At 44.1% G+C, this 23,248-nt stretch overlaps 2 protein-coding genes across 3 annotated transcripts in view; one reads left to right on the forward strand and one right to left on the reverse strand.

Moving 5' to 3' along the window:
* The window catches only part of LDLRAD3 (low density lipoprotein receptor class A domain containing 3), a 269,503-nt gene that overhangs the window by 227,247 nt on the left and 19,008 nt on the right, over positions 1-23,248 (forward strand). The gene's annotated exons all lie outside the window — the stretch shown is intronic.
* COMMD9 (COMM domain containing 9) lies at positions 3,825-12,607 on the reverse strand. Its single transcript, XM_050955560.1, has 6 exons — positions 12,539-12,607; positions 11,495-11,620; positions 9,685-9,824; positions 8,744-8,778; positions 5,798-5,901; positions 3,825-4,850 (listed from the first exon to the last, which is right to left on the reverse strand). Exons 1-6 carry the CDS (start codon positions 12,587-12,589, stop codon positions 4,710-4,712), a joined length of 597 nt encoding a protein of 198 aa, XP_050811517.1. The 5' UTR covers positions 12,590-12,607; the 3' UTR covers positions 3,825-4,709.

Consider the following 23,248-nt stretch of genomic DNA (forward strand, 5'->3'; position numbering starts at 1 on the left):
AGCTCCCTGAGAGACAAGGGGAGTGAGGTAATCTCTTTTAGTGGACCAACTTCTGTTGATTAAAGAGACACATTTTCAAGCTACACAGAGCTCTTACTCAGGTCACTGCAAACAAGCTACCTGGACAGTTGGCACAAACACTTACTCATTCATTCCTACCATTCATTCCCTCACTCCTGTTCAGGGCTGGTTTAACCCATCACTGGGCTGTTGGCACTTCTGGGTCCCTCTACTGGCCAGCTAAGCTAGCGGCTCCCAAGCAGTGTGGCTGCAGGTATATTAACCCTGTCCTTGCCGGCACAGCTGTGCTAGTGCTCTATTAACCCGCGCATGTCTGGCTCCTGCTGCACAGATGTTGCTTAGTTAATCCTCTCCTACCCGGATCAGTGACTGTGCTCCTGATGCACAGACACGGCCTTCTTGACCTGCTTGTGTCTGCCCTTCCCAGGGCTTCTGGCCACTCCCCTCCCAGCTGGCTGCCCCATATAGGCACTCACTGCAGCTCTCTGTGCATGTGGCAGTTCTTGAGGCTGTCACTGAGCGAGTCCGGTGTGCAGAGCAAAGGGGACGTGGTCTGCTGGAAGGGGAAACCCTGGTGCAGGAGCCAGCCCCACAGCAGCAGCGAGGAGGAGCAGTGCTGACCAGTGTTCCCTCTAATTTTTCCCATACATGTACAGAATGAATTTTGTTATGTGCACCAATATGGAGAGGAGGTGATGTCACACATCACCTCCATATTAGTGCATATAACAAAATTCATATGGCGGGGGCTGGGGCCAAGGGGTTGGCATGTGGGAGGGAACTTAGGGCTGGGGGTTGGGGTGTGTGTGTGGGGGGGTGGGGTTGAAGGCTCTGGCTGGGGGAGTGTAGGTGCTGGGGTGGGGCCAGGGGGTTTGGGATGAAGGGTGCCCCAGGGCTACAGTGGGGAGAGAGGATTCCCCCCAGGTTCTCTCTCCCTACAGCAACACCTGGGCTGGAGGGGAAAGTTGTCTCTCCCTGCCATGGCAGCTCCAGGGCTCGGGGGTAGGTATCTCTCCCTGCTGCAGCCCTGAGCGCCTGCAAGGGAATTTAGGTGCTGACTGCCCCATTGTTCACTTAAATTTGACCTGGTAGCACCTCCATCATGGCAGCTGGGCCAAATTTGAGTGTGTGGTATCGCTGGTGCCTGGGGGTCGCAGCACCATTCAGGTTGTCCCCTCACCCCAAATTTGGACTGTAGGCACATGCCTCTTTTGCCTATGTATTAATCTGACCCTGCTCCTGTTAGCATATTCATGAGAGACGTGTGGTCTGAGGACAAAAATCAGGCATTAAAGTGTGCTGTATGCTGTGGCACTGCTATGCTCTGTAAACTTGGGCAAGCGGCAGACCTTGTCTGTGCGTATATCCATCAAATGCGGGTTAGCATCCTTAGCTATCTATCTCATGGGCACAATATATCAATGGGTGTAAAACTCAATATTCTTATTATGCACCAGTGCATCATTAATGTATTTCAGCAGCAGCTTCAGAAATGTCAGTGGATATATGTGTACTTTGTCAGCCCAAGAAATGAAGAGTTACGAGGAGATGATGCTGCTGTAACCACAGAACAAAGCAGGCTTCCTCTACATTTAAAGTGGCAATGACTGGAGGTAGTAACTATCAAGTGCACTGGTGCACCTCTTTAGAACACATGGCAAATCAGGAAATCCACAGTCACGCGGCCCGCACAGAGCTTATTTATTAATGGACTAACAAGTTTTACTAGTGTATTATTTATTGATATTCAGGCCATGATTTAAAAAAATGGATGCAGACAGTTAGGCTCCCAAGTCAGCACTTAAATAAGTGCCCTGATGTTCAAGGGCTGAGCACTCAGCACCATCCACTGGCTTTCAAATCATATTGTCAAAATCTCAGGTCCTTGTCTCTCGTTTTTAATTTGTCTTTGCTGTTGGGGAGGAAGTATGGTCTAATGCGTAGTGCGTGGGCCCTCAGACGTGCTGGGCTTCATTACCAGCTCTCTCAGTGACTCCTTGTGTGGCCTTGAGCAACATTCCTTATGGCTCAATTTCAGACATGCCAAACCCGTGAAAAAAATGCAGAAATTGGGCTTAATTGGCTTGTGAGTTGCTTGCTGGTTAGTTTTTGGCTTGTTGCGTGATTGGCTTGTAACTTGTTGCTTGTTATAGCTTGTTGCTTCTTTTTTTGATCAGCTCCTGGCAAGCTGGGGCACGGGGGGGGGGGTGGACAGGGGGGAGAGCCAAGAGTGCACAGCGGACCCACCACAGTCCCAGACTGCACGCTGGGGGATCTAGTGACATAGAGTGTTGGGGTTCTTAGGAATGGGCTTGTTTTGAAATGGGATTAGCATGATTTTTGGCTTATGGTGAAAGTCGGGGTGCTTTTTAGCATGTGAAAGTTGGCAACTGTGCTCAATTTACTCGTATGTATAACTGGGACAATAATTCCCAATGCGCCTGCCTCTGAGATGCGTTTGTGAGGCTTAATTCTTAGTATTTGTAAAGTGATTGGCAATACCTGAATCAGTGCTACCATCACCATATTAGTGCTAGTAGATAACGCTGTAGAACATTTTAGGATACAGCAGTAAGGAGACGTATAGTATTGCCTATACTGGTACAGAGTTTGTTAGCATGGTGATATCTCTGATGTGCTTATTGGAAAGCAGAAAACTATAGAAGCTTAAATTATATAACCTTAATCAAGTTACATCTAGGATGTGACAGCTATTCAATAAGCAAGGCCCAAGTGGCGCTAGTATTAACCTTCTATATAAAAATAAATCAGCTAACCCCCTATGCAAAAGCTGCCCACAAAGAAGAAAAATGTGCAGAGGTTAGTGTAATTACTATACCATGTAATTAAAGTTTCTAATGCCAGCAAAGATGCTGCGGTTGAAGGCAGTGGCACTTGTAGACGAGCTGGAGACTGAACAGTCAGTTGTTGGCATAGTGTTCAGAACCAGCCACCATGCAGAGCACAATCTGGCTCTCTTGGAAGTGAGGGTGCTTTCATTTGAATGAGTTCTCTTCTGAAGGAGCTATTGTCCTCAAATGAGAGGACTGAAAAATCAGTGAGTCTCCCTCTTATAATAAAGGCCCCACGATAATTCAGTAACGTGAAATAACATATTGAAGTGTCCTCATCAGGAACCCAAAAATCTATTCTGAGGGAGCTTACACCACGAAAGGCAGTGTGATCGAGGGGTTGGAAAAGAGGCTTCTGTGCCAGGACATGTGGGTTCTAGTGTCCGCGCTGCCAATGATTCATTAAGACCTCAGGCAAGCCACTTTACTATTCTGTGCCTTAGTGAAGCCACCTGTATATTATTTCCCTGAATTAATTAGTGCTTGTAAGGACTGAGACCCTTTTCTACGTGCTAAGGAAGTGCAAACTGTCATCAACTAAAGATGGGCCTGAGTTACAGAGTTCAGTGGTGTTCAGATCCAGGGTTTCTATTGGGGACATTACAGAATGAGGAGCTTACATGAAGCGTGGATCTAGATCTTGGGTCTCAACTGTTCTCTTTCCCCACAAAACAGTGTGAGGGAGTTTGAATGAGATTTTGCCTCAGGCCCATCTCTAATTACATCCATGAGATGAGAGAGGGCAGGAAAGATGAGACTCATTTGATCTGGAACTTCACTCCAAAAGGAAGAAAGAGACAGCTAGAGATCAGCTCTGTCTGAGTAAGAGCCAAAGAGGGGAACAATCCTGAACCCACCATCCAACCAGTACAGAGAGGTGTCACAGCGAGACAGAGGGAATGTGTCTGGAGAGAAGCAAATGTATTCAGAATAAACCTGAAGTCAATCAAGTACGGGGTTTATTTTTTCTTTTATTAAAAAGATTTATTTTACATGAAGATGTAACTTGGCCTTTTGGGGGTATAGGTACCAGCTGTGGTACACAGTTGCTACTGATTCTTTACCATCTAAATCTCTCTTCACATCTTTTTTCGTTCTGCAGGGAAGACAAAGTCTAAGTCTATTAAACCCAACATGAGAGAGCAAACCCCACCCCCATTTTCTTTGCAGCCAGGAGGAAATTACTTGCTACTAAAGATGTTCCACCCCAGTTACTTACAGTGAGGTGCTCAGACTAGTCATTTTGCAAACAGTAATATGGAGGCGATCAAAAGGGAATGCACCGCAGCATAATTGCCCTATTTCAAAACATTATCCTATAAAACGATCTGTAGCCTAGCTGTGCCTCATTGAGAGGGAGAGAGAGACACACATACAGCATGCACCTCAGTACACACACCTTCGGGAGAGAAGCACTCTTGTTGTCTGGTAATGCTGGAAGCCAGCCTATCAGCTATCCTCAATCTTTTCGTCCCTAATCTCAGGGCAGGGAAACCGTGTTCGCTCCACTGGCTACTGCTATTTCCCATTACAACCCTTGCGATTAAGCCAGGCTCTGAGCCTTTAAATCCTTCTCTGAATGGGAGACCAGTTTTTGTTCAACAACATTAGTAAAATGCTTTTGGCACCAGAGCAAGTACACATTGAAGCGTCTGCTTTTGGAAAGCCGTGTTATTACCTCCCCCACCCCAACAAGAAAAAAATCAAACCGTGTTTAAATATTGTTTGGTAGAAAAAGAGAGAGATTCCAGTCTGTAAGATATCAGAGCTCTTTTTGTAATACAGGAGAGTTCCTTTCCAGGTACAAATGGCAGGTGACATTCACATCCCAGGCATTCATTTGTTTGCTACTGCAGAGAGTTGGTCTCGGATCCTTCCCAGACCATCTAACATAGTGTCTAGGGTTCCTTTATTCAGCTCCACAGTCACTGCAGAGATCACAGGGTTATCCCCACGCAAGGCAGCATCTTCCTGAATCTGAAGTAGAAATGTGGTTTGAACTCACATGAACATCCACATACACAAACGCCCTCCCTCTCAAAGCCTCCATTCAAAATCAGAATTGATTGGAGATGGACTAAAAATCGCTGACGTGCATCACAATCTTCCCTCCTGAAGAACCACAGTGTGCTCCCCAAACTGTGTACATCACCAGTGAAATGCAGATTCCTCTGTTGGAGAAGGCAAGCAACCATCTGGCACAACAATAAGTAAAGGGGAAGTTCTGACTAAGGATACTAGGGCAAAACCCCATCTCGTATGAGAAGTGTCTATCTGCTACTCTTACTAGAAATCTCAATGGGCTCTTTAGAGTCCATACAGAGTACACAGCTACCAGATTTTTCTCTCCCAGCCTAATATCTCGTCCAGAAGAGACCGCCCATCCCAACTCACTTTAATGGCTCGTGAAGAATGAAAGGCTGAATAGACCCTTCTGGGATTTAAACTTGTATGTCTAGGGTGGCTGGCTATTTCCACCCCATCTCAGCTGATCAACATATCAGTGAGTGAGGTCTCTTCAAAGTCTACTGCAAGCCAAACACTACCCCCAGAATAATCTACTAAAGAGGGGGTGGGCTGAAGAGTGAATAACTGTCTTGGAGGAAGGGCCAGATGGCACCTTATGATTTGCTAGATTAGTGCTGTCAGAGAACTCAACTTGTCGTAGAGCCCAGCAAGCTGGCTCCTCGTAACAGCAGAGCCCTCTCGCATACTGCAAAGAGTCTGTCACAGTTTCCCCTCTAGACCTCATACACGGGGGCTCCAAGTATACTGCTCTCTTGCATTATTTCTGTTTGTGCCCATCTGGCAGCACAAGTAGCTTGTCACTGAACTCCTCTGTGCTGCCACAGAGAGTTCAGGTGCAAGAGAGTCAGTCACCTAGACACCATAACCCAGGGAAGCTTAGACTCCATTAGCATTACCTTCAACTGTAGCAAGCAGGTGGGGACTGCCATTCTGCCGATGCTGTCCGAGGACGTCTTGATGTCCACTCTCCAGTCCATATCAACCAGCCGAGGCAGGGAGACTGCAGGATTGAAAGTTACATGTTAGTTAAATTAATGACTTGGGGTTGTCCACATGCAGTACTCCCAGCCTTTGAACTGTTCCAGATCCACATTTCCATGCCAGCAAACTGCACTGAAACAAACCAAAGGCTTATAATTTCAACAGAGGCACTTGGCACCTTCTGGTTCCCAATCAGCCCTCTGCTCTGCACTACACATAAGCTGCAGGCAGCTGGACACCCCCTCCCATGGCAATGAAACAGCACACAAGGTTATCCCAGCACCACACGCAAGGGTGGTATTATGCAAAACAACCCTAGAAAGAGTGTAAAACAATTGGGGGAAGGGAGCAATAAGGTTCACTAACTCCCTTCTCCAAAGGCATCCCAGCATCCCTCTTTCCTTACTGAACTAGCTTGCTGTCTGCAGCATACAACCAGCATTTGAGTGTGCCCTGACTTGAGCCCTAGTGTCTCACGCCATGCTGCAGCCAAAGATAACTCATGTAGGAATGATCTGAAAACTAAGCAATGTAAAGTACATAATTTCCACTCCCATGCCTGCTAGCAAAGGAACTCCAGTGTATGTACAGGGGGACACCCACCTCCGTGTGCCTGGTCAATTCATTAAAAGCACTAAGACACTTCTACTTGATGGATGACTAATGGATCTCAGCCTGACCTTATTTCTATTGGACTAAATCGAATGAATTCAACAGCAATTCAATACAATACTGATGTAGGTGTTTAAGAGGCCCGAAACACTATAAACCCTTCAAGAAAATGAGGCTCTTTGAACTTGGCTGACAGTTAAATTATTTGTATATCTGTATTCCACCTAGGAGAGCAAAGGGTTACATTGTCTCATCTGAGGGAGTGCCCACAGCCTAGCTGTGTCTTTTAAGGTTATTAAGAGGTCACAGGCTGTGCAAGCTTTAAAGCATCAATACTACAGCAAGTCTGCCAAGGCAGCAGGATGATCACATGACTCAACTTGTGTCCAAACTGGAAAAGCTACCGACATGTGAAAAGCCTTGGAAAATAACTAAAAGCTACATTCCAAAGCACAGCTGGGCGGGAAACTGTTTTCCCATTCCACAAAAATATAAATTAAAAAAAAAACCATCATTTCCCATTCACCACGTGGAGGAAACCAAGACCTTTCAAGGAAAAGCAGAGAGACCCCAAAACAGCCAATTGGTCAGGGGACTCACCTGCAATGGGCGAGCCAAGTTCAAGCACTTATTCAGCCCAGTTTAGAGCCTGCTCTTGTCATCTGTCTCCAGGGGGCAGTGTGGCCTTGGTTGGCAAGCACTTGCCTTTGGAAGCCACTCCCAGGGCTGGTCTACACTACAGGGGAAAATCGATCTCGGATACGCAACTTCAGCTACGTGAATAACGTAGCTGAAGTCGAAGTATCTAAGATCGAATTACTCACTGTCCTCACGGCGCGGGATCGATGTCCGCGGCTCCCCATGTCAACTCCACAACTCCATTCAGGTTGGTGGAGTTCCAGAATCAATATAAGCGCGTTCGGGGATCAATATATCGCGTCTAGATGAGACGCGATATATCGATCCCCGAACAATCGATTGCTACCCGCCAATACGGCGGGTAGTGAAGATGTAGCCCCAGTTACAGTCCAGTATTTGGAAGCATTCGCAACACAATGTAAGATGCATCTGTTGGTCTTGTCTTTTAATTGGCAAGGGAGTCATTGCTGCAGCTTTGGAGGTCCAGGAAACCGTCCTAATCTTTATGAGCATGTAAATTGACCATTCATAATGTTTGTTGTTTCAATCATCGTATCTGCCCCTCTGCAATGTGCAGCAGATGCCTTATAAATAGCAATAGCATAATCCAACATTTCCCAGAAAATAATCTCTCTTTCCAACAGGATATTCCACCATGTTCAGCCGTTAGTACTGGGTTAAAATAAGGACCAGAAGCCCTAAAGCAGAGGTTCCTGAACATGGTCCGAGGGCCACCAGCAGTCAGCAGAGCCATTGCTGATAGGCCATGGAGAGCTGGTTGGGCACATGGCACTGGCTCACCTCATTTCCTAGATCACATTGCAATGTGAAAATGTGTGTGGAGAAGTATGGTTAGGACAATATTTAGTGTAAGCAATTGCTGTAATTGCTAGTCATGTGATACAACTGTGGAACAACCTCTCCCCACAATTTGTATTTTATCAAGATGTTTGAAAATCCCTTCCCTAATGATTCTCTTACTGCAGTGTTTTCCCAGAGTGTTCGGTGTGCTGTCCCCGGCCCCCACCCCATTGGGAGGGGCAAGGAGGGCCCATACTGGCCTCAAGTTGTTCTCTAGAGTGTCAGCTTTTGAAAGAAAACTCTTTAGTTATTAGGGTTTCAAAGAAAAGCTTTAAAAAAACAGTGTAGCAAGTGTAATCGATGCAGAGAAATCTGCTTGAGTTTGCAGAGAGCCTCTGAGGGGTGAACTGTCCAGGCACTTAAAAGTGGACTAATTCAGATGCCAGTGATGATGCTTTAAATGTCACATTGTTAACTGTTCACTAAACACCAAAGCCTGTGAGAAAGCAGAGGCACTGTATTATAAAGATGAATGCTAGTGTTTTCTATAACATGTGGGGGTAGGTGGGTCGGAGAGCAAGGACAGTTTGGGATGGCACTGAAGATATATACGCCACAATACGTAAGCCCTTGACAATCCATGGGAAGGCTGCAGAGTGGGGGCAACATTGCTTTCGCTTTCTGAAGGGGGGCTCAGTTTTCAAAGAAGTTTGGCAAACACCATTTTAGTATACTTCAGTTTTACATTTCAAGGTCTTGCTAATCCTCCTGGAAATATTAATAGCCTTAAAATGCAACCTGCTACTTACTCTGACTTGATTGTGCTTCACTCCTCCACACGGAGCTGCGAAAGGGAAGAGAGAGAAAAAAAATATGATCAGGGCTTTAAAAGAGATTACAACAGCAGTGCAGAGCAGGGATAGTGAGCAGGGTGGCTCCTTTCTGAAGGACCAGTCAGAAAAAGTGGGTGGAGATATGAGATTACCCATAGCAGGTGGCAACTTCATTGTGGCAACTGGAAGAGTTGGTGGGGTGAAGAAACTAGAACAAAGGGGAAGGTTGGCCCGTGGTATTCAAGACAAAATTGCTTTGCCATCAGAAACTCGGTGCAATTTACTGATGACCTGTACATTTATCTTCAGGCTCCACAGCATAGCTTTAATCTTTACATTTTCTCCCTTGACTGTGAGACAGTCTGATAGGTGGTAAGGACAGGCCATTGGTGAAGGCACTAGTGACAGGTTCAATTCCCTGCTCTACCACATGCTTCCTTGGGCTAGTCACTTAGGCCCAGATCAAAAAGGGACTTAGGTGTTGCAATACCTTGTAGGTGCCAAGAAAATCATAGGAACAACACTGCAATCCACAAAGCCTGAGTTAGGTGCCCAGACTCCCTAGGGGCCCATACAATGAATTGGGGGAAGATAGATGCCCTAGCACTAGATCCACAGAAGCCAGTGCATTACAACACAGCCTAGAAACTAGCTTATCCAAAGTTTAGGCCTAAAAGCCTGCCCAAAGTTGTAAGCCCACCATATTTTCCCTCACAAATCTACCATTCTATTGCAGAAAGTACCCTATTACATTACATGCCTCCCCGGCCCCATGGTGCTCAATGACTATGGTAAAGGCTCACATTACTAACCCTTACAATGCTGAGGTGTTCCAGACTGCCAGTCATGTGAAGACTTGGAATGTCTAACACCCTGTTGCTTTACATCCAACTGAAAATCAAATGACAAGCACTTACACATTTTCCAAAATTATCTTGGTCAAGAGGTTTTTTAGACTCTGGTGGAAGTTCTCTGGGAAAAGCGAGAGAATTTCTTCCGCAGATGACAAGCCCCGATACACAATGTGCCTGGTGAGGTTGTGCAAAGAGCAGATCAGCTGCAGGAAAGGAACAGATAATGGAAAAGAAGCTGAAGTGATGAAGGGCATGCTACATGCTGCACAGGGAATGACTTAATGACTTCAATAACCAGATGGGGTGCAGGGCAGTGTACACGCATAGGCCCAGCTCCAGCAATCAGGTGCATGCTGGCAGGCCTGCATGGCGCCAACTGCAAAATCACCGTCATAGAATTTCACTTTATAGGGAATGACAATGACATTGATACGTGCTGCTTACAATCCACTGTACTCCAACCCGCACTCTCCAAACACAGACAACTCGAGCTTCCTCTTAAGGATTCTGGGTCATGTTATCCAACTAAGTATTAAGCCCTTTACTAAGTACTACAATTATAACTACTGCCCCAGGGTTTTCAAAAACAGCCAGGGCCCGATCTTCAGTGCTGCTGCGCCTCTGAGGAGGCCTCTGACTTCAATCTAAGCTGGAAGCATTCAGCCCTTCTGAAAGTCAGGTCCTAATTGCTCATATTACTACTTTACAGAAGAAATTACATTTAAGGATGAACTATACATATGAAGTTTCAGAAACTGGAAACAGAATATACTTATTGGGTGACCTCATCCATCCCTCTGCTGATGAAGGGTTGCTTCCTATAGAATAGTCCTACCTATACTTTATACTGCTTGTGCAGCCTTGGGAAAATTGAAATAGGACTTGAACTTCTAACTCACTTCAGCACTTTTGAATATTTTAACCCTAGATCTTGAAAAAACTTAAGCCGGTTAGGATGATTTAGGCCCCAATCTTGCATGGTATTCTATAGGACACAAGTGTCTGTGCCAGCTGATCCCAATGTAGGACTGGGGTTTTACCCATAGGCAGCAATTCAGTTTGAACAGAGCAAGTTTTAAAACCATATTTTCACTCAACTCACAGAATGAAACACAATTTATTAAAAACCTTGGCTAGGTAAATGGAGTAGGAAAAAAAACCTGTTTGGATTGTACCCAGTGCTTTCTTGACTTACTGCATGAAATAAATTGGAGTGGCTTTTAGAGGCATTTAATGTTTGTTCTTACACTGCTACAATTGCTTAATTATATTTAAGCACTTTAGACCTTTAAGGGGCTTTGCTAACATTGGCTGATTCATGAGCCCTGCTGTATATAGAATTTGCATCCATTTTGAGTGTACTTGTTAAGCAGAATTTCCCATTTTGTGCTCTAGTATCTGTGAAGACGTCCTGTCCTCACAGGCCAACACAGAGCCCCAATGGAGATCTGAGCCAGCCCGACTGTAGCATTGAGGACTTTGTACTGCCTCATTAGCCATCACAGTGAAAGCAGATTATTAACTACCTACTTTTAGTTTCAAAATCTGCTTCTCACCAGTGTTTGGCTGCTTGTGAAGAGAGAAGTCAGAGGGAAAAGCACCTCTTACATGCAGGCCCTTTCAATAAGTCTGTATTGTGCTTGATGAAGTGTCGTTGTGTAACTCACACACCTTCTGGGTGTGGTGTTTTGTCCTATCTAGTGGCACTGAGACCACTTAGAGAAATAAAATGAGTCTGCTCTACAGCATTAGCTAACAGTCAGTTGGCTTTTAGCTCATACAGTAAAGGCTCATGCTTTAAGCTCCAGAGATCCCCGGTTCAATCCCACATGCTGACGACCAGGGTCTGTTGGTGTTACAATTGTACTCTTACTTGAGCTGCTTCCTCTGATGTCACAGACAGATTGGAACGGGTGCTGTCAATCAATTTGCTTGAGCCTCTTGTTGAGCTAGAAAAGCAGTCTTGGCACAGTTGTCTAACTACATCTTTTGAGGAAGCCTGGAAAATAATGAGTGCGGGATTCAGAAACCATTGTTTATATGCAGAGAAATGTAAGTACTTCTACAGTGTTTTACAACTGCAAAGCACTGAACTAATAACTACTTAGTCTTCAAAACTCCCCTGTGCAACAGGTTAGCATTATATTAATTGTGTAGACAGAGAAACTGAAACAAAGAGGTGAAGTGACTTGCCTGAGGCCACACAGGGAACTGGTGGCAAGAGCAGAATTGGAATTTAGGAGCACCAGGGTCCCAATCCTGTGTTCAGATCATACTGTATTGCTGAATTATTTGTGTGTGTTTTCAAATCTCAAATCTCTCTCCACCCCCCCCCTTTTTTTTTAATCCTTAAAAGAGCAACAAATTAAATCAGTCCTACAGATTCTGTTACAATGCTACTTAACCACACCAACCACAAAAAAAATACTGCTTGAAAGGATGGGAAGGTGTAGTCATTTATTAATACAGAAGCTTTCATTTTACATTCTTCTGGTTCTGTCATTATGAGGCAAAAGGGCTTGTAGAGCTCATTTATGTGCACGGAATTGATCCACCATGGGGAGACAGCATTTTTTGAATGCATCACCAATTTAAAACCTCATCTCCCTTGTCTCCAAAATTTGCATACGTGACTACATGCAGTTCATCTTCCAAAGTACACCACTGTCGAGCCCAGGAAGAGAAACACCATTTACGGCAGCAGCTGAATGAGCTCAAACACTTTTCATTGTTTCTTTTTATTAGTCACATTTAGCTGGCATATTTCTTCCCAAACTGCTTTACAAACTCTGTCCAGGGATCAGTGAAATGCAGCCACGTCTTGGGCAGAATTCAGCAGCTGTTTAACAGTATAGGGATTTTAAAAAGCAAACATCATGCTAACTTAGTACATTTGTGTCTCTCTTTTTTTTTTTACCTTCAATAAGATCTGCAGAGCTGCAAACTGCTCTTCTCTCACTGCAGCCATCTTTACCCTATCATGTGACTGCAGACACTAGCAATCGCAAGTGCTCACTTTAAGTCATATGATTAGCGCTTCAGTTGCCTTGCATTCTGGAAGTTGTAGTTCTAGGTGCAGCCTGGTGATTATTTTCATATGAAGCCATTTAAAAATGTAATAGATTAAACAAATAGTTCCTGGCATGGTTTTTTAAGAAATATATTGCTGAAGCACTGATACTTCAAACACTTAGGCATACGTGTAACTTTACTTACATGAATCAGTCCTAGTGAAGTCACTGGGACTGCTCACATGAGTAAAATTACTCATGTATTTGCAGAACTGAGGCCTAGCTTTGTAAAGGGGCACTGTCAATTTAAATTTGGCTCAAGGTTTGACAGTTGTAGAAACAAGCCATTGTAAAGCCCAACACCAACAAAAATATTTCCACAAATTTAAAAACAAAAGGCAAAACCTCCAACAAAAGCAGTTGTTTAAGTAAATAAACATTCCCCTGCTCAGTGTCACACCCAAATATTAGAGCACTAAAAACTTAAAACAGAAGAATTCTAAATAACCAAAAGTCAGAGGAACTTAATTGATTCTCATTGTCCATTTTGCACAGAGACTGTTTTCTGCTTCTGTTTCCTTGGCAGATCCTGTACCTTTCTCTAAAACTACACTACTGCATGTGATTGCAAAGGTCCCTGAGCTAAAGCTCTGTATAGGAGTTTGTACTTGCTCTGTGTCCTTCATTCAAGAATCTCAAAGCGGTATATAAATATTAACTTTCTGTAAGCACTGTAGCACCCCTGTGAGGTGCACTGGCCCTTTGTGTTGTTTTTATTACTGTAACCAATTTACAGCTAAGTAATCCTACTTAGATTGTAAGCACTGTCTTTTTGTTCTGTGTTCATACAGCACCTCACACAATGGGGTTCGGGTCCATGACTAGGGCTTCTAGGCACTATGGTAATACATGTAATAATAAATAATAGTAATATTAATAAATATAGGGGCAGGGAAAGATGATTTGCTTCTGGTCACATAGTGAGCTAGTGGCCCTGTTGGGAATGGACTGATGCACTGGGGGCTAAGAACACTTGTGCACAGGGGCTCAGGAAGGACTCAGAAGTTTTCCCACAATATGCCATGAACTAATTCCTAAAGTGGCTCAATTTAGTGAGGCGCTAAGGCCCCTGGAATATGTCCCTCAAAAATCCTAGTGCCAAGCCTGTATAATCACAGGTACATGAGTCTGAGTTGTGTGAAACTCTGCAGTGGAACTGCTTGGAGGCTAATCGGCTCTGTGTGCATATCAGCCACCATCTGGGTATACTCTGCAATGTAGACATACCCTAAGACCTAATAGTCCTGATTTCCAGTCCTCTGATCTAATCACTAACCTACACTCCCTCCCAAAGCTCCAAGTATCTTCTCTATAGTGGATGCATAGCCTGGAGAAAGATGATCTAAGGGTTTGATCCTGGGAGGTGCTGAGTGCCCATTATCTTCAGCTGCTGAAGGCAAAGGGTTTACCATTGTATTACTGCAATGGTATGGGCCTTTATTCTAGGATACTGTTATATTTTCTCCTGAGAAGGGAAATTTAAACAAATCCTCTTTCAGTGAGAGAAACAGTCTCCTTTTGTCCTGTGTAATTCACCGCACATCAAGTATCTTGCATTTTGCACAATCCCAGGACTTTCTCCATCCCCATATCTCTGCCACACCACTGGCACCTCAATTTTATTTTGCATTGCTCCTCTGCAAATGAAAGAATAAATTGAAAGTGTAAATGTGCAACTGTTATTTGCAGCATGATGGAGACTGCTTGGCGAGGGGAAAGGACTTCTGCTCGCAGAAGAACTGATTTCACTTTCACATGCTGGGAACCCTTCAAGGGCAGAAGAATCTGAAGGGAGAGGAGTTTATTTTCTATCATTTTTCATGAGCAATCGGAAATGAGACTCTGGGGGGAGCTATTTCAGGGTATGAGTTTACCAACTGTGGCCTCTTGAAATTAATGAGTATGACTGAGCAGCTTAGAGAGGCACAATATGTTTGTGCTGCTGTTACCATTAAGTTAACCCAGTATAGGTAGTATAATATGTAAAGCTGCCTTACAGATTCATCCCAATGGAGGCCCCTATCTGGAATACTGACATGCTGTTGTGTAGGATGGAATGGGAGACAGACATGACCTTATTGTTCAGCCAAGTAGTCCCATTACACAGCCCAATCCATAGATCTACCCTGATCAACAAGGGAACACAACCTGTAATCAGATTAGCGGAACTGCCGCATCAGCTTTCCTTCCCCCAGGTGATATCCTTGAGCTATTCTGGGAAAAAGTCTGGCCCTGGGGTTGCCAGGTATCTGTTTTTTGACGGGAACACTTACCGGGCCATTAAAAGTCCAGTTGGCACAGGTCTGGCAGGTTCCCTATCTGGATCTGCCCGGCTCCCCGGAAGTGGCAACATGTCCCTCGGCTCCTAGGTGGAGGGACGGCCACAGGGAGCTATGTGTGCCGTCCTTGCCCCACTTCGAGTGCCGGCTTCGCTGCTCCCATTGGCTGTGAGGACGGCACCTGCAGCGGAGGCAGCATGCAGAGCTGCCTGGATGTGCCTCTGCCTAGGAGCAGAGGGACATGTCGCCGCCTGTGGGGAGCCTCCTGAGGTGAGTTCTGTCCGGAGCCCACACCCCCAAAGCCCTGACCCACTTGTCTAAGGAGTGAATTAAACAAAGCTTCCTTCTAGTTGAAGAAACAGAAGGAGAGGTGGAGAGATGGAAAAGAGGGGTTTAGATGACTATCATGGGCATCAAGGAGTCTGTGGCAAGAGAGAACATTTACTTGTGAGTCACATATTCGGAACAAAGATATCACCTGCCAGTAAACACAGCTGAATTGTATTGCATTCACGCTCCAACTGCTACTATGCACGCACCTCCAACTGTCATCATTTACTCACTGTAGGAACCTTCTAATGATGGGGAAACAAGGACATGTCTGAGTTAATATAAAAATGGAATTAGCGGATAGCTCAGAAATGATCAAAAACTGATAACGGTGCTCAGAAAATATGCTGAATTTGGGGTGAGTGGTCTTTTTTTTATTTGTTTTTCCCCACTCTTTCTTGGAAGCCCCAAGGAACAAGAGGCCAGAACCAGATTTTCCCATGTAACAGTTGGAGCAGAAACATGTTTAAACCATTGTGTCTCATCATTTTGCAGAAGGATGATCCAGTGGCTGGGATGCTAGCCTGGGACTTTGGAGCCTTTGGGAGCAGGGATTCCCTCTCTTCCACTGACTTCCTCTGGGATCTTGGGCAAGTCCCGTAGCTTCTCGGCGTCTCAGTTCCCCATATGCGCAATGTGGGTGATAGCACTTCTCTACCTGCCAGGGGGATTGTGAGGCTAAATCAATGAATGATTGCTAGACTCTCTGATATTATGGTAATAAGCTTTAGATAGATTCTGTAAACTGGTGCTTCCTGAATTCAAGACCTCCTCAGAGAGTGTGGAAATTCTGTATTGCATTTCCTTGTGTCCCCTACATGGTGAATCCCCTGTGCTGTAACGAGTTCTGTTTGAGCTCCTTATTGACATCAGTGGGGTTTCATGTGGGCATAGAGGTCCACTGATAAGTTTATTGGTCTGGGCCTAGATAAGTGTAGGCAGAGGCATGGGGTAGCAACTATTAAATTTCATGGTGGAGTTTTCTGGTGAGAACTGGAAGGTTGTTCTTCATTAGACCTTTCACTTAACTATCACAGCAGGTACAGTTAGATAATGCCTAATACACAAGTCGGCAACCTTTCAGAAGTGGTGTGCCGAGTCTTCATGTATTCACTCTAATTTAAGGTTTCGTGTGCCAGTCATATATTTTAACGGTTTTAGAAGGTCTCTTTCTGTAAGTCTTTAATATATAACTCAACTATTGTTGTATGTAAAGTAAATGTTTTTAAAATGTTTCAGAAGCTTCATTTAAAATTAAATTAAAATGCAAAGCCCCCTGGACTGGTGGCCAGGACCAGGGCAGTGTAAGTGCCACTGAAAATGAGCTCGGGTGCTGCCTTCGGCACATGTGCCATAGGTTGCCTACCCCTGGCCTAATATCTTATCAGGCTGGGTCACATTTAATATGTGAGCATAATATTTGTGCTCATATGGACCCCAGTGAAGTCAAAATATCCTGTAGTTATTAGTGCAATATGGGTAAGGGCATGTGCCAGCTAACATCCACCTTGCTCTCAGGGTTTATGTATCCTGCTCTCAGCTGGACCATGAAGGAATTAAGCCTTTCCATTGGGGAGGAGGGAGAACAGCTCAACAGGTAGGGAAGACTGCCTCTTGCAAAGGAAAAAAAAATGGGATTTATGCCCCTTTTTGCTTCTTCATAATGGAAGAACGAAGCCTGAAAGCATGTTGTAAAAAACCCAACAAACCAAAACCAAACCATCCCTTCAAGAAACGAAACACCTAAACAAACCAACCTTTCGCGTCGCGTTTATTCATCATAAAGAAGCAAAACACAAAGGACCAAATCTAGTTTTAAAAAATTTCAGGCCAGCCACCTTTAACCTTTGTCAGGTTCTGGAGAGAAGCCCATAGCTGTGGCTTGGTTTAGAAGGTGCAGCTGACAGCTGGGCCTCAGTAAGAGAAACTCATAAGACATTAAGGGTTTGGCTGGGAGACTCCAGGGAAGGAGTTACTCTGGGGGCCTGTGTTTGGAAGCAGTGGTCTCTTCTTTATATACTTTTTTGCTGCAAGGCAGGCCTATGCTATTGAGCTACATCCTGCTTGTGTGTTTAATTTCCCTGTTGCTTTGGAAAAATGACCCCCCGAAGAACTGAGTTTGGTCTTAAAGAGAAAGAGACATCTCAGTTTATGCTGCTTTCATATTGCTTGCTTCTTTTAAAGGGTGAACATTTTGTTTGCAATAAATGGTGTGACACAGGCAGGCAAAACTGTAGAAAAGACATGTTTGTTGGTGGCCAGCTTATATTGCTGAGTTCAGGTGTCATGCCAAAATGGATCCTTCTTGAAACCTAGCCATCTTTCTCTAGTCCCACTTATGTTTTGACACTGGGCAGCCTGTCTTACAAACCCATTTTGAAAACACGGTCTAGTGTGTGTAAGGGTGTGCCTGCCTTGGGGAAGAGGTTTTGGTAGACTGTGCATAGGCCAGAGACAACAGATCTAGTAAAGGGAGGATGAATTTCAGCTTCTCTGTGTCCTGGTCCTGACTCAGTTGGCTCTCATTAAAAGTTAGCTTTTAACAAAACCTGATTTCTCTGTTTGTTTCACATAAGTGGCCACATGAGCAGTCATCCAGCCTCTCCAGAGACTACAACAGCCCTCTGTGACTATGGACATAGTCTTAGCAGCCTTGGGAGGCAGCACACATAAGTAGCATGAGACCAAGATGTGAGCAGCTTTAAGACTGTTAACATGTAGAGGAGCATCTTCATTCAACTTTAAATATTATCAAAAAGTACCTCAGCTATTCCCTAGACAGAGAATAAAGACAGAAGTCAGGGTCCTGGCACCTGACTAACAAAAGCTACTGCTAGAACTGTGTATGTTCTCACTGATCTCACCAGTGATGACCAATGTACATATCGGGAAGCAAATATAAGTTTATAGCAGCAGATTTTCCATTCAAAGAACAGAAGCAAAACATTGCTTGCAAAATGGACTGAGAGGAAAATTGCTAAAGGAAGAAACAGAATGTCAAAATTGATTAGTCAATGTGAGTCTTTTCTAGGATTCTGAAAGAATTTGACTTGAGTAGCAAATGTAGCTGGTTTATTTAAAAGTTTATTACAGATAATAATTATAAGTTTTGGGAAACCAAAATAGCAATCTCAACAAGAACATTTATAGCAGGTATCAGAAGGGTAGCCATGTTAGTCTGGATTTGTAAAAGCAACAAAGAATCCTGTGGCACCTTATAGACTAACAGACGTATTGGAGCATGAGCTTTTGTGGGTGAATACCCACTTATAGCAGGGTTTCTCAAACAGAGGTCACCGCGTGCGTAGGGGAAGCCCCTGACAGGCCGGACCGATGTGTTTACCTGCCCCGTCCGCAGGTCTGGCTGATCGTGGCTCCCACTGGCCGCGGATTGCTGCTCCGGCCCAATGGGAGCTGCTGGAAGCAACATCTCCCATTGGCCTGGAGCAGCTATCCGCGGCCAGTGGGAGCAGCGATTCACATCATTCACGGACAACGGGAGCTGCAATCGACTGGACCTGCGAACGAGGCAGGTAAACACACCGGCACAGCCCACCAGGGTCTTTCTCTACACAAGAGGTGACCCCTGTTTGAGAAACCCTGATTTATAGGATCCTAATCAGTCTCTAGGTCACAAGTCTGAATGCCCTCTGCCTGCTTCTTAGTCGCACTCAAGCATATTAAACATAGGCCAGTATGCAATATAAAGATGCACCCCAGCCCCCAATTCTGCAATGATGGCAGATATTAGTGGGTCTCCGAGTGGACCCAATGATCCACCCAGCAGAGATCATTGCAGGATTGGGGCTCTAGTGTGTAATTTATCTTGCATTCAAACACATACCTTTTTCCAATGCTTTTAAAATGATAGTGATTTTTTTAAGTTGACAGTTCTGTTGAAAACGCAGCACAGGTGAGTAACCTAAATATCAAATGATATTCTTCTTTATTTGTATTGCTGTTGTGCCAAGGATTCCCAATCATGAACCAGAGCCCCATGGTTCTAGGTGCTGTACAAACACAGAACAAAAAGACAGCTCCTACCACAAGGAGCTTACAGCCTACACACTTTAACTGAAGATAAAATTCACCAGAAAAGGTAACAATAATGGGTTTTGCTATATCCTCTAATATGCAAGTAAGAAAACCAGTCAAGCATGTAAGATGGGTTTGCAAAAAATGATTGTTTGTTAATCACTGGTAGTCACTGGGCCAGATCCTCAGCTGGTATAAACTGACACAATTTGTCAATGGAGGTATGCTGATGTTCATAAGATGAGAGTGTGTCACAGCGTGTTTGGTGCTGTACAAATGAAGAGATGGTTCTGGCCCTGAGGAGGTTATAATAAAAAACCTGATCGTTCGTCGATTCAGGAGTTCCAGGATTGGGCTTTTCTGTTGGTGCAATAGATAGAGCATCAAACTGCGAGTCACCTGAGTTGGGTTCTGTTCGCAGCCTGACCATAGACTGACTGTGTGATGTAAGGCACAAACTCTGCTTCAGATTCCTAGTATGTAATAGGAGGAAAATACTGCTTCTGCTTATTCACCTTTGTGCAGCACTCCCTGTAGGATCTACAGCTGGAAAGCCCAATACAAGTGCTAGGTATTATTGCTGTTTATAATTAAATAAACTGTAAAGAATGTAAAAATATTGAAAAGCAATACAAATAAGACTACTTGACAGTTGCCTTTGAATGTGTATTGATTTTAAGATCCTTGTGGGCATGAAAACAAGGCTTTTGCATTTAGCATCTTGACACAGAATTCTGGTTATTGTAATGCAGACTCATTGATTGGTGTTGAATGATTCAGGAAAGCTTCCCTATTGATTACTGTTGCTGACAGATAATTCTTGCCTTGAGGACTTGTCTACACGAGACTTCACACCCTCAAAAAAAAAAAATTTCCCACAGTTGTTGTTATTGGTGGCAGCTCCACCGATTATTGCAATGGTGGGAGTGCTAGTGTAGACATGTCACTGGCATTTAAACATCATGGACCTGATTCTCCATTGCCCTGTACCTTGTGTGGTCGTTTACGCAGTGCAGAATGGGTGAAAAATGCTACTGAGTCTGAACGGTAGAATTTTGTTCCTACTTTGCTCTGGTGTAAATGACAAAACAAGGTGCAGGGCAATGGAGAATCGGGCTCTGTGTTGACTAGACGAGCTTTGATTTAGAGTTGGGTCTCATCATTAAATAGCTCTAATCATTAAATATATCTGATCCTAACAACCTTTCTACTCTTCTTTTTGAGTACACAGAGAAAGGCCCAGATTGTGGTTTCAGACCCTGATTTGTCCCCTTCATCCTTACAAAATCTTCTGTCATCTTTAAAATGGCTGTTTTCCCTCTTTCTGTGGCCTCTCAGCTGAAGCCCCTGGTGCCTTTTGAGTTTCACTTGTTGCCATTGGAGGCTCTCGTGATGGGAGAGTTAATGTCTCTGAGGACACCATGTGTCAAGACTGATTTCCCCACTCTAGCACTTTGAGTGCAGTAGGTGGGGGCCCACAAGGATTTTAAAAATTAATAGTTGCCATTCCAGGCTTATATTAAACTCCCAAGGTTATAGCTTTTCTCTGACTTTGGCTTGCTAAACGCTGCCACCACCCAAATGCAAAATCCCTTTTTTGGAACCCAGGAAGGCGCTCTTAGGAATTCCTTCCTGTGGAGTACCCTGAAGCCCATTCACCTCCCCTCCAGGGAAGAGCTGAAAAAGAAAACAAAGGAAATTAGCTGTTGCCACCAGCTACTTAAAAACAACATGCATAAACCTCTTAGGACACCAAAAATCCAATCCTGTTCTTAAAAAAAGGTAAATTTTATTAAAAACAAAAGAAAGAAAATACATCTGGAACTTAGTTTTTTACTGGCTTTTAAAAGAGCAATTCCAAAAATTAAGCACTCAAAATAGCTTTCTTGGGGGTTCAACTTAAAGGTTATAAGCAAACAAAAGCATCTGGGGTTAGCACAGAGGAGGTCACTAGCCATAAGAAATAAACAGAAATAAACCTAATCATATCTTTCCAAACAGTCCTGATCTACTTACACATTTGGGAGCTCCAAATAAATAGTTCTAGGTATGAGCTGATGATTTATGATCATACCTGGCTTACAGCTTCTCATAGCATAACTGCTCCCTGTTCACCTGGTTCCCATACAACAACAACAGCTGCAAAGGGGAAGTTTTTTCCCACTTTAAAAAGTTCTAGCCTTTCCATTGCCCATTCCCTTTCCTTCACTTGGGGGACTCCTTTAACCCTTTACAGGTAAAGCAAGCAGAGAACAGCCACCAAGAGGGACTTTACAGCTAACTTACTGGCTGGGTGTCCATAAAAGGGTGCTACCTCCCCGCCCTTCATTTATCACACCGTCACTGATGAATGTGACCTGTAAGTTACCAGCCGTGCTCCCAGATGCCAATACATGTCCGTGTTCTATATAACACTGAAGACATTTATTTCTATTACAATTGGAAGTGATCGTCTTAATGTCAGCATGAAGAGGACACTAAAAGTTAATGGCTTGAATAATGCAATGTCCCTTCCCCCAACATGTTGAACCCTCTCGAATGACCCCTTAAAATTTGATTGATGGGCCAGACCACTCCCCATTGGATGATGAATCTGACTAAACTGTAAGGTGTCACAGAGAAGACAGGCTACTATATTTCAGTAGGACGCGTCAGGCTACTGCCTGAGACTAATCCCCAGGTGTTATAACCTTTATCCATGATCTCATCCTACCTTAACAAACATTAATTGAGGCTCACAACACTCCTGTGAGAACATTAGGTTTAGTAAATCTCAGATCAATAAAAAGGTTTCCATTTTTTGAAATGTGAATTTTAAAGCAGAGTTTGTTTGCATTTCAACATTTTTCCCTATAGTGTTTGCAATTCAGACATTGCAGCAGAGCTAGTGCTGGAGAGGCAGAAGGGACAAGAGACTAGAGACAGAAATGGAACAGACTTAATCTCTCTTTATTTTCCTAGTGGAGAGAAAAGTATAAAGTAAACAAGCAGCATAACTAAGGCCATGTCTACACTACAAAATTATGTTGACCTAATTTATGTCAGCATACAGCCATCACAGTTGTTAAATCACTTGTGTGTGTGTGTGTACACTTGGCTCCTTGTGTTGACATTGTGTGTCCTCACCAGGAGCACTAGTATCAATTTTACTGTTAGTGTGGAGCATTGTGGGCTAGCTCCTGAAAGCCAATAACCGTTGACATAAGCAATGCAGTGTCTACACTGACACTGCATTGGCCTAACTACATTGACCATGACTCTATGCCGCGAGGTGAGGTGGTGTTACTCAATCAGTGTAGAGATGCACTTACGTCAGCAGGAGCCAAATTTAAGTGAAAACACTTCCACAGCTCAGTTGATGCAAGGCAGCTTACCTTGACATAACCCTATAGTGTACACCAGGCCTTAGTAAACAAGGTCAAGTTACACAGTGAATGAGTGGCAAACTCAAGTTCTGGCTCCCAGTTCCCTACTCTGATCAATTAAGATTGCTGCCAGACTGTAAGGCCTGGTTTATACTTAAAAATTAGATCCCTCTAGCTGCATAGTTCAGGGCTGTGAAAAATTTCACAGTCTGAGCACTATAGTTAGGTCGACCTAACCTCTGGTGTAGGTGCAGCTAGGTCAACAGAAGAATTCTTCTGCCAACCCATCTATCAGCTGGACTAACTACATTGACAGAAAATCCCCTTCTGTCAAAGTAGGTCATCTACACTATGGTGCCACAGTGACACAGCTGCAGTGTCATAACTGTGCCACTGTAGTGTAGACATGGCCTAAGTTAGAAAGTTCCATGGCTCAGAGATGTTGAAAAAACTCAGCATTGGTCTGTCTCTCAGATGATGTTACTACATTTGGAGATTTTAAGGCCAGCAAAGACCACTGTGATCACTAAGGGTATGGCTACATTTG

The sequence above is a fragment of the Gopherus flavomarginatus genome, chromosome 5, assembly GCF_025201925.1.
Source record: "Gopherus flavomarginatus isolate rGopFla2 chromosome 5, rGopFla2.mat.asm, whole genome shotgun sequence".
Lineage (NCBI taxonomy): Eukaryota > Metazoa > Chordata > Testudines > Testudinidae > Gopherus > Gopherus flavomarginatus.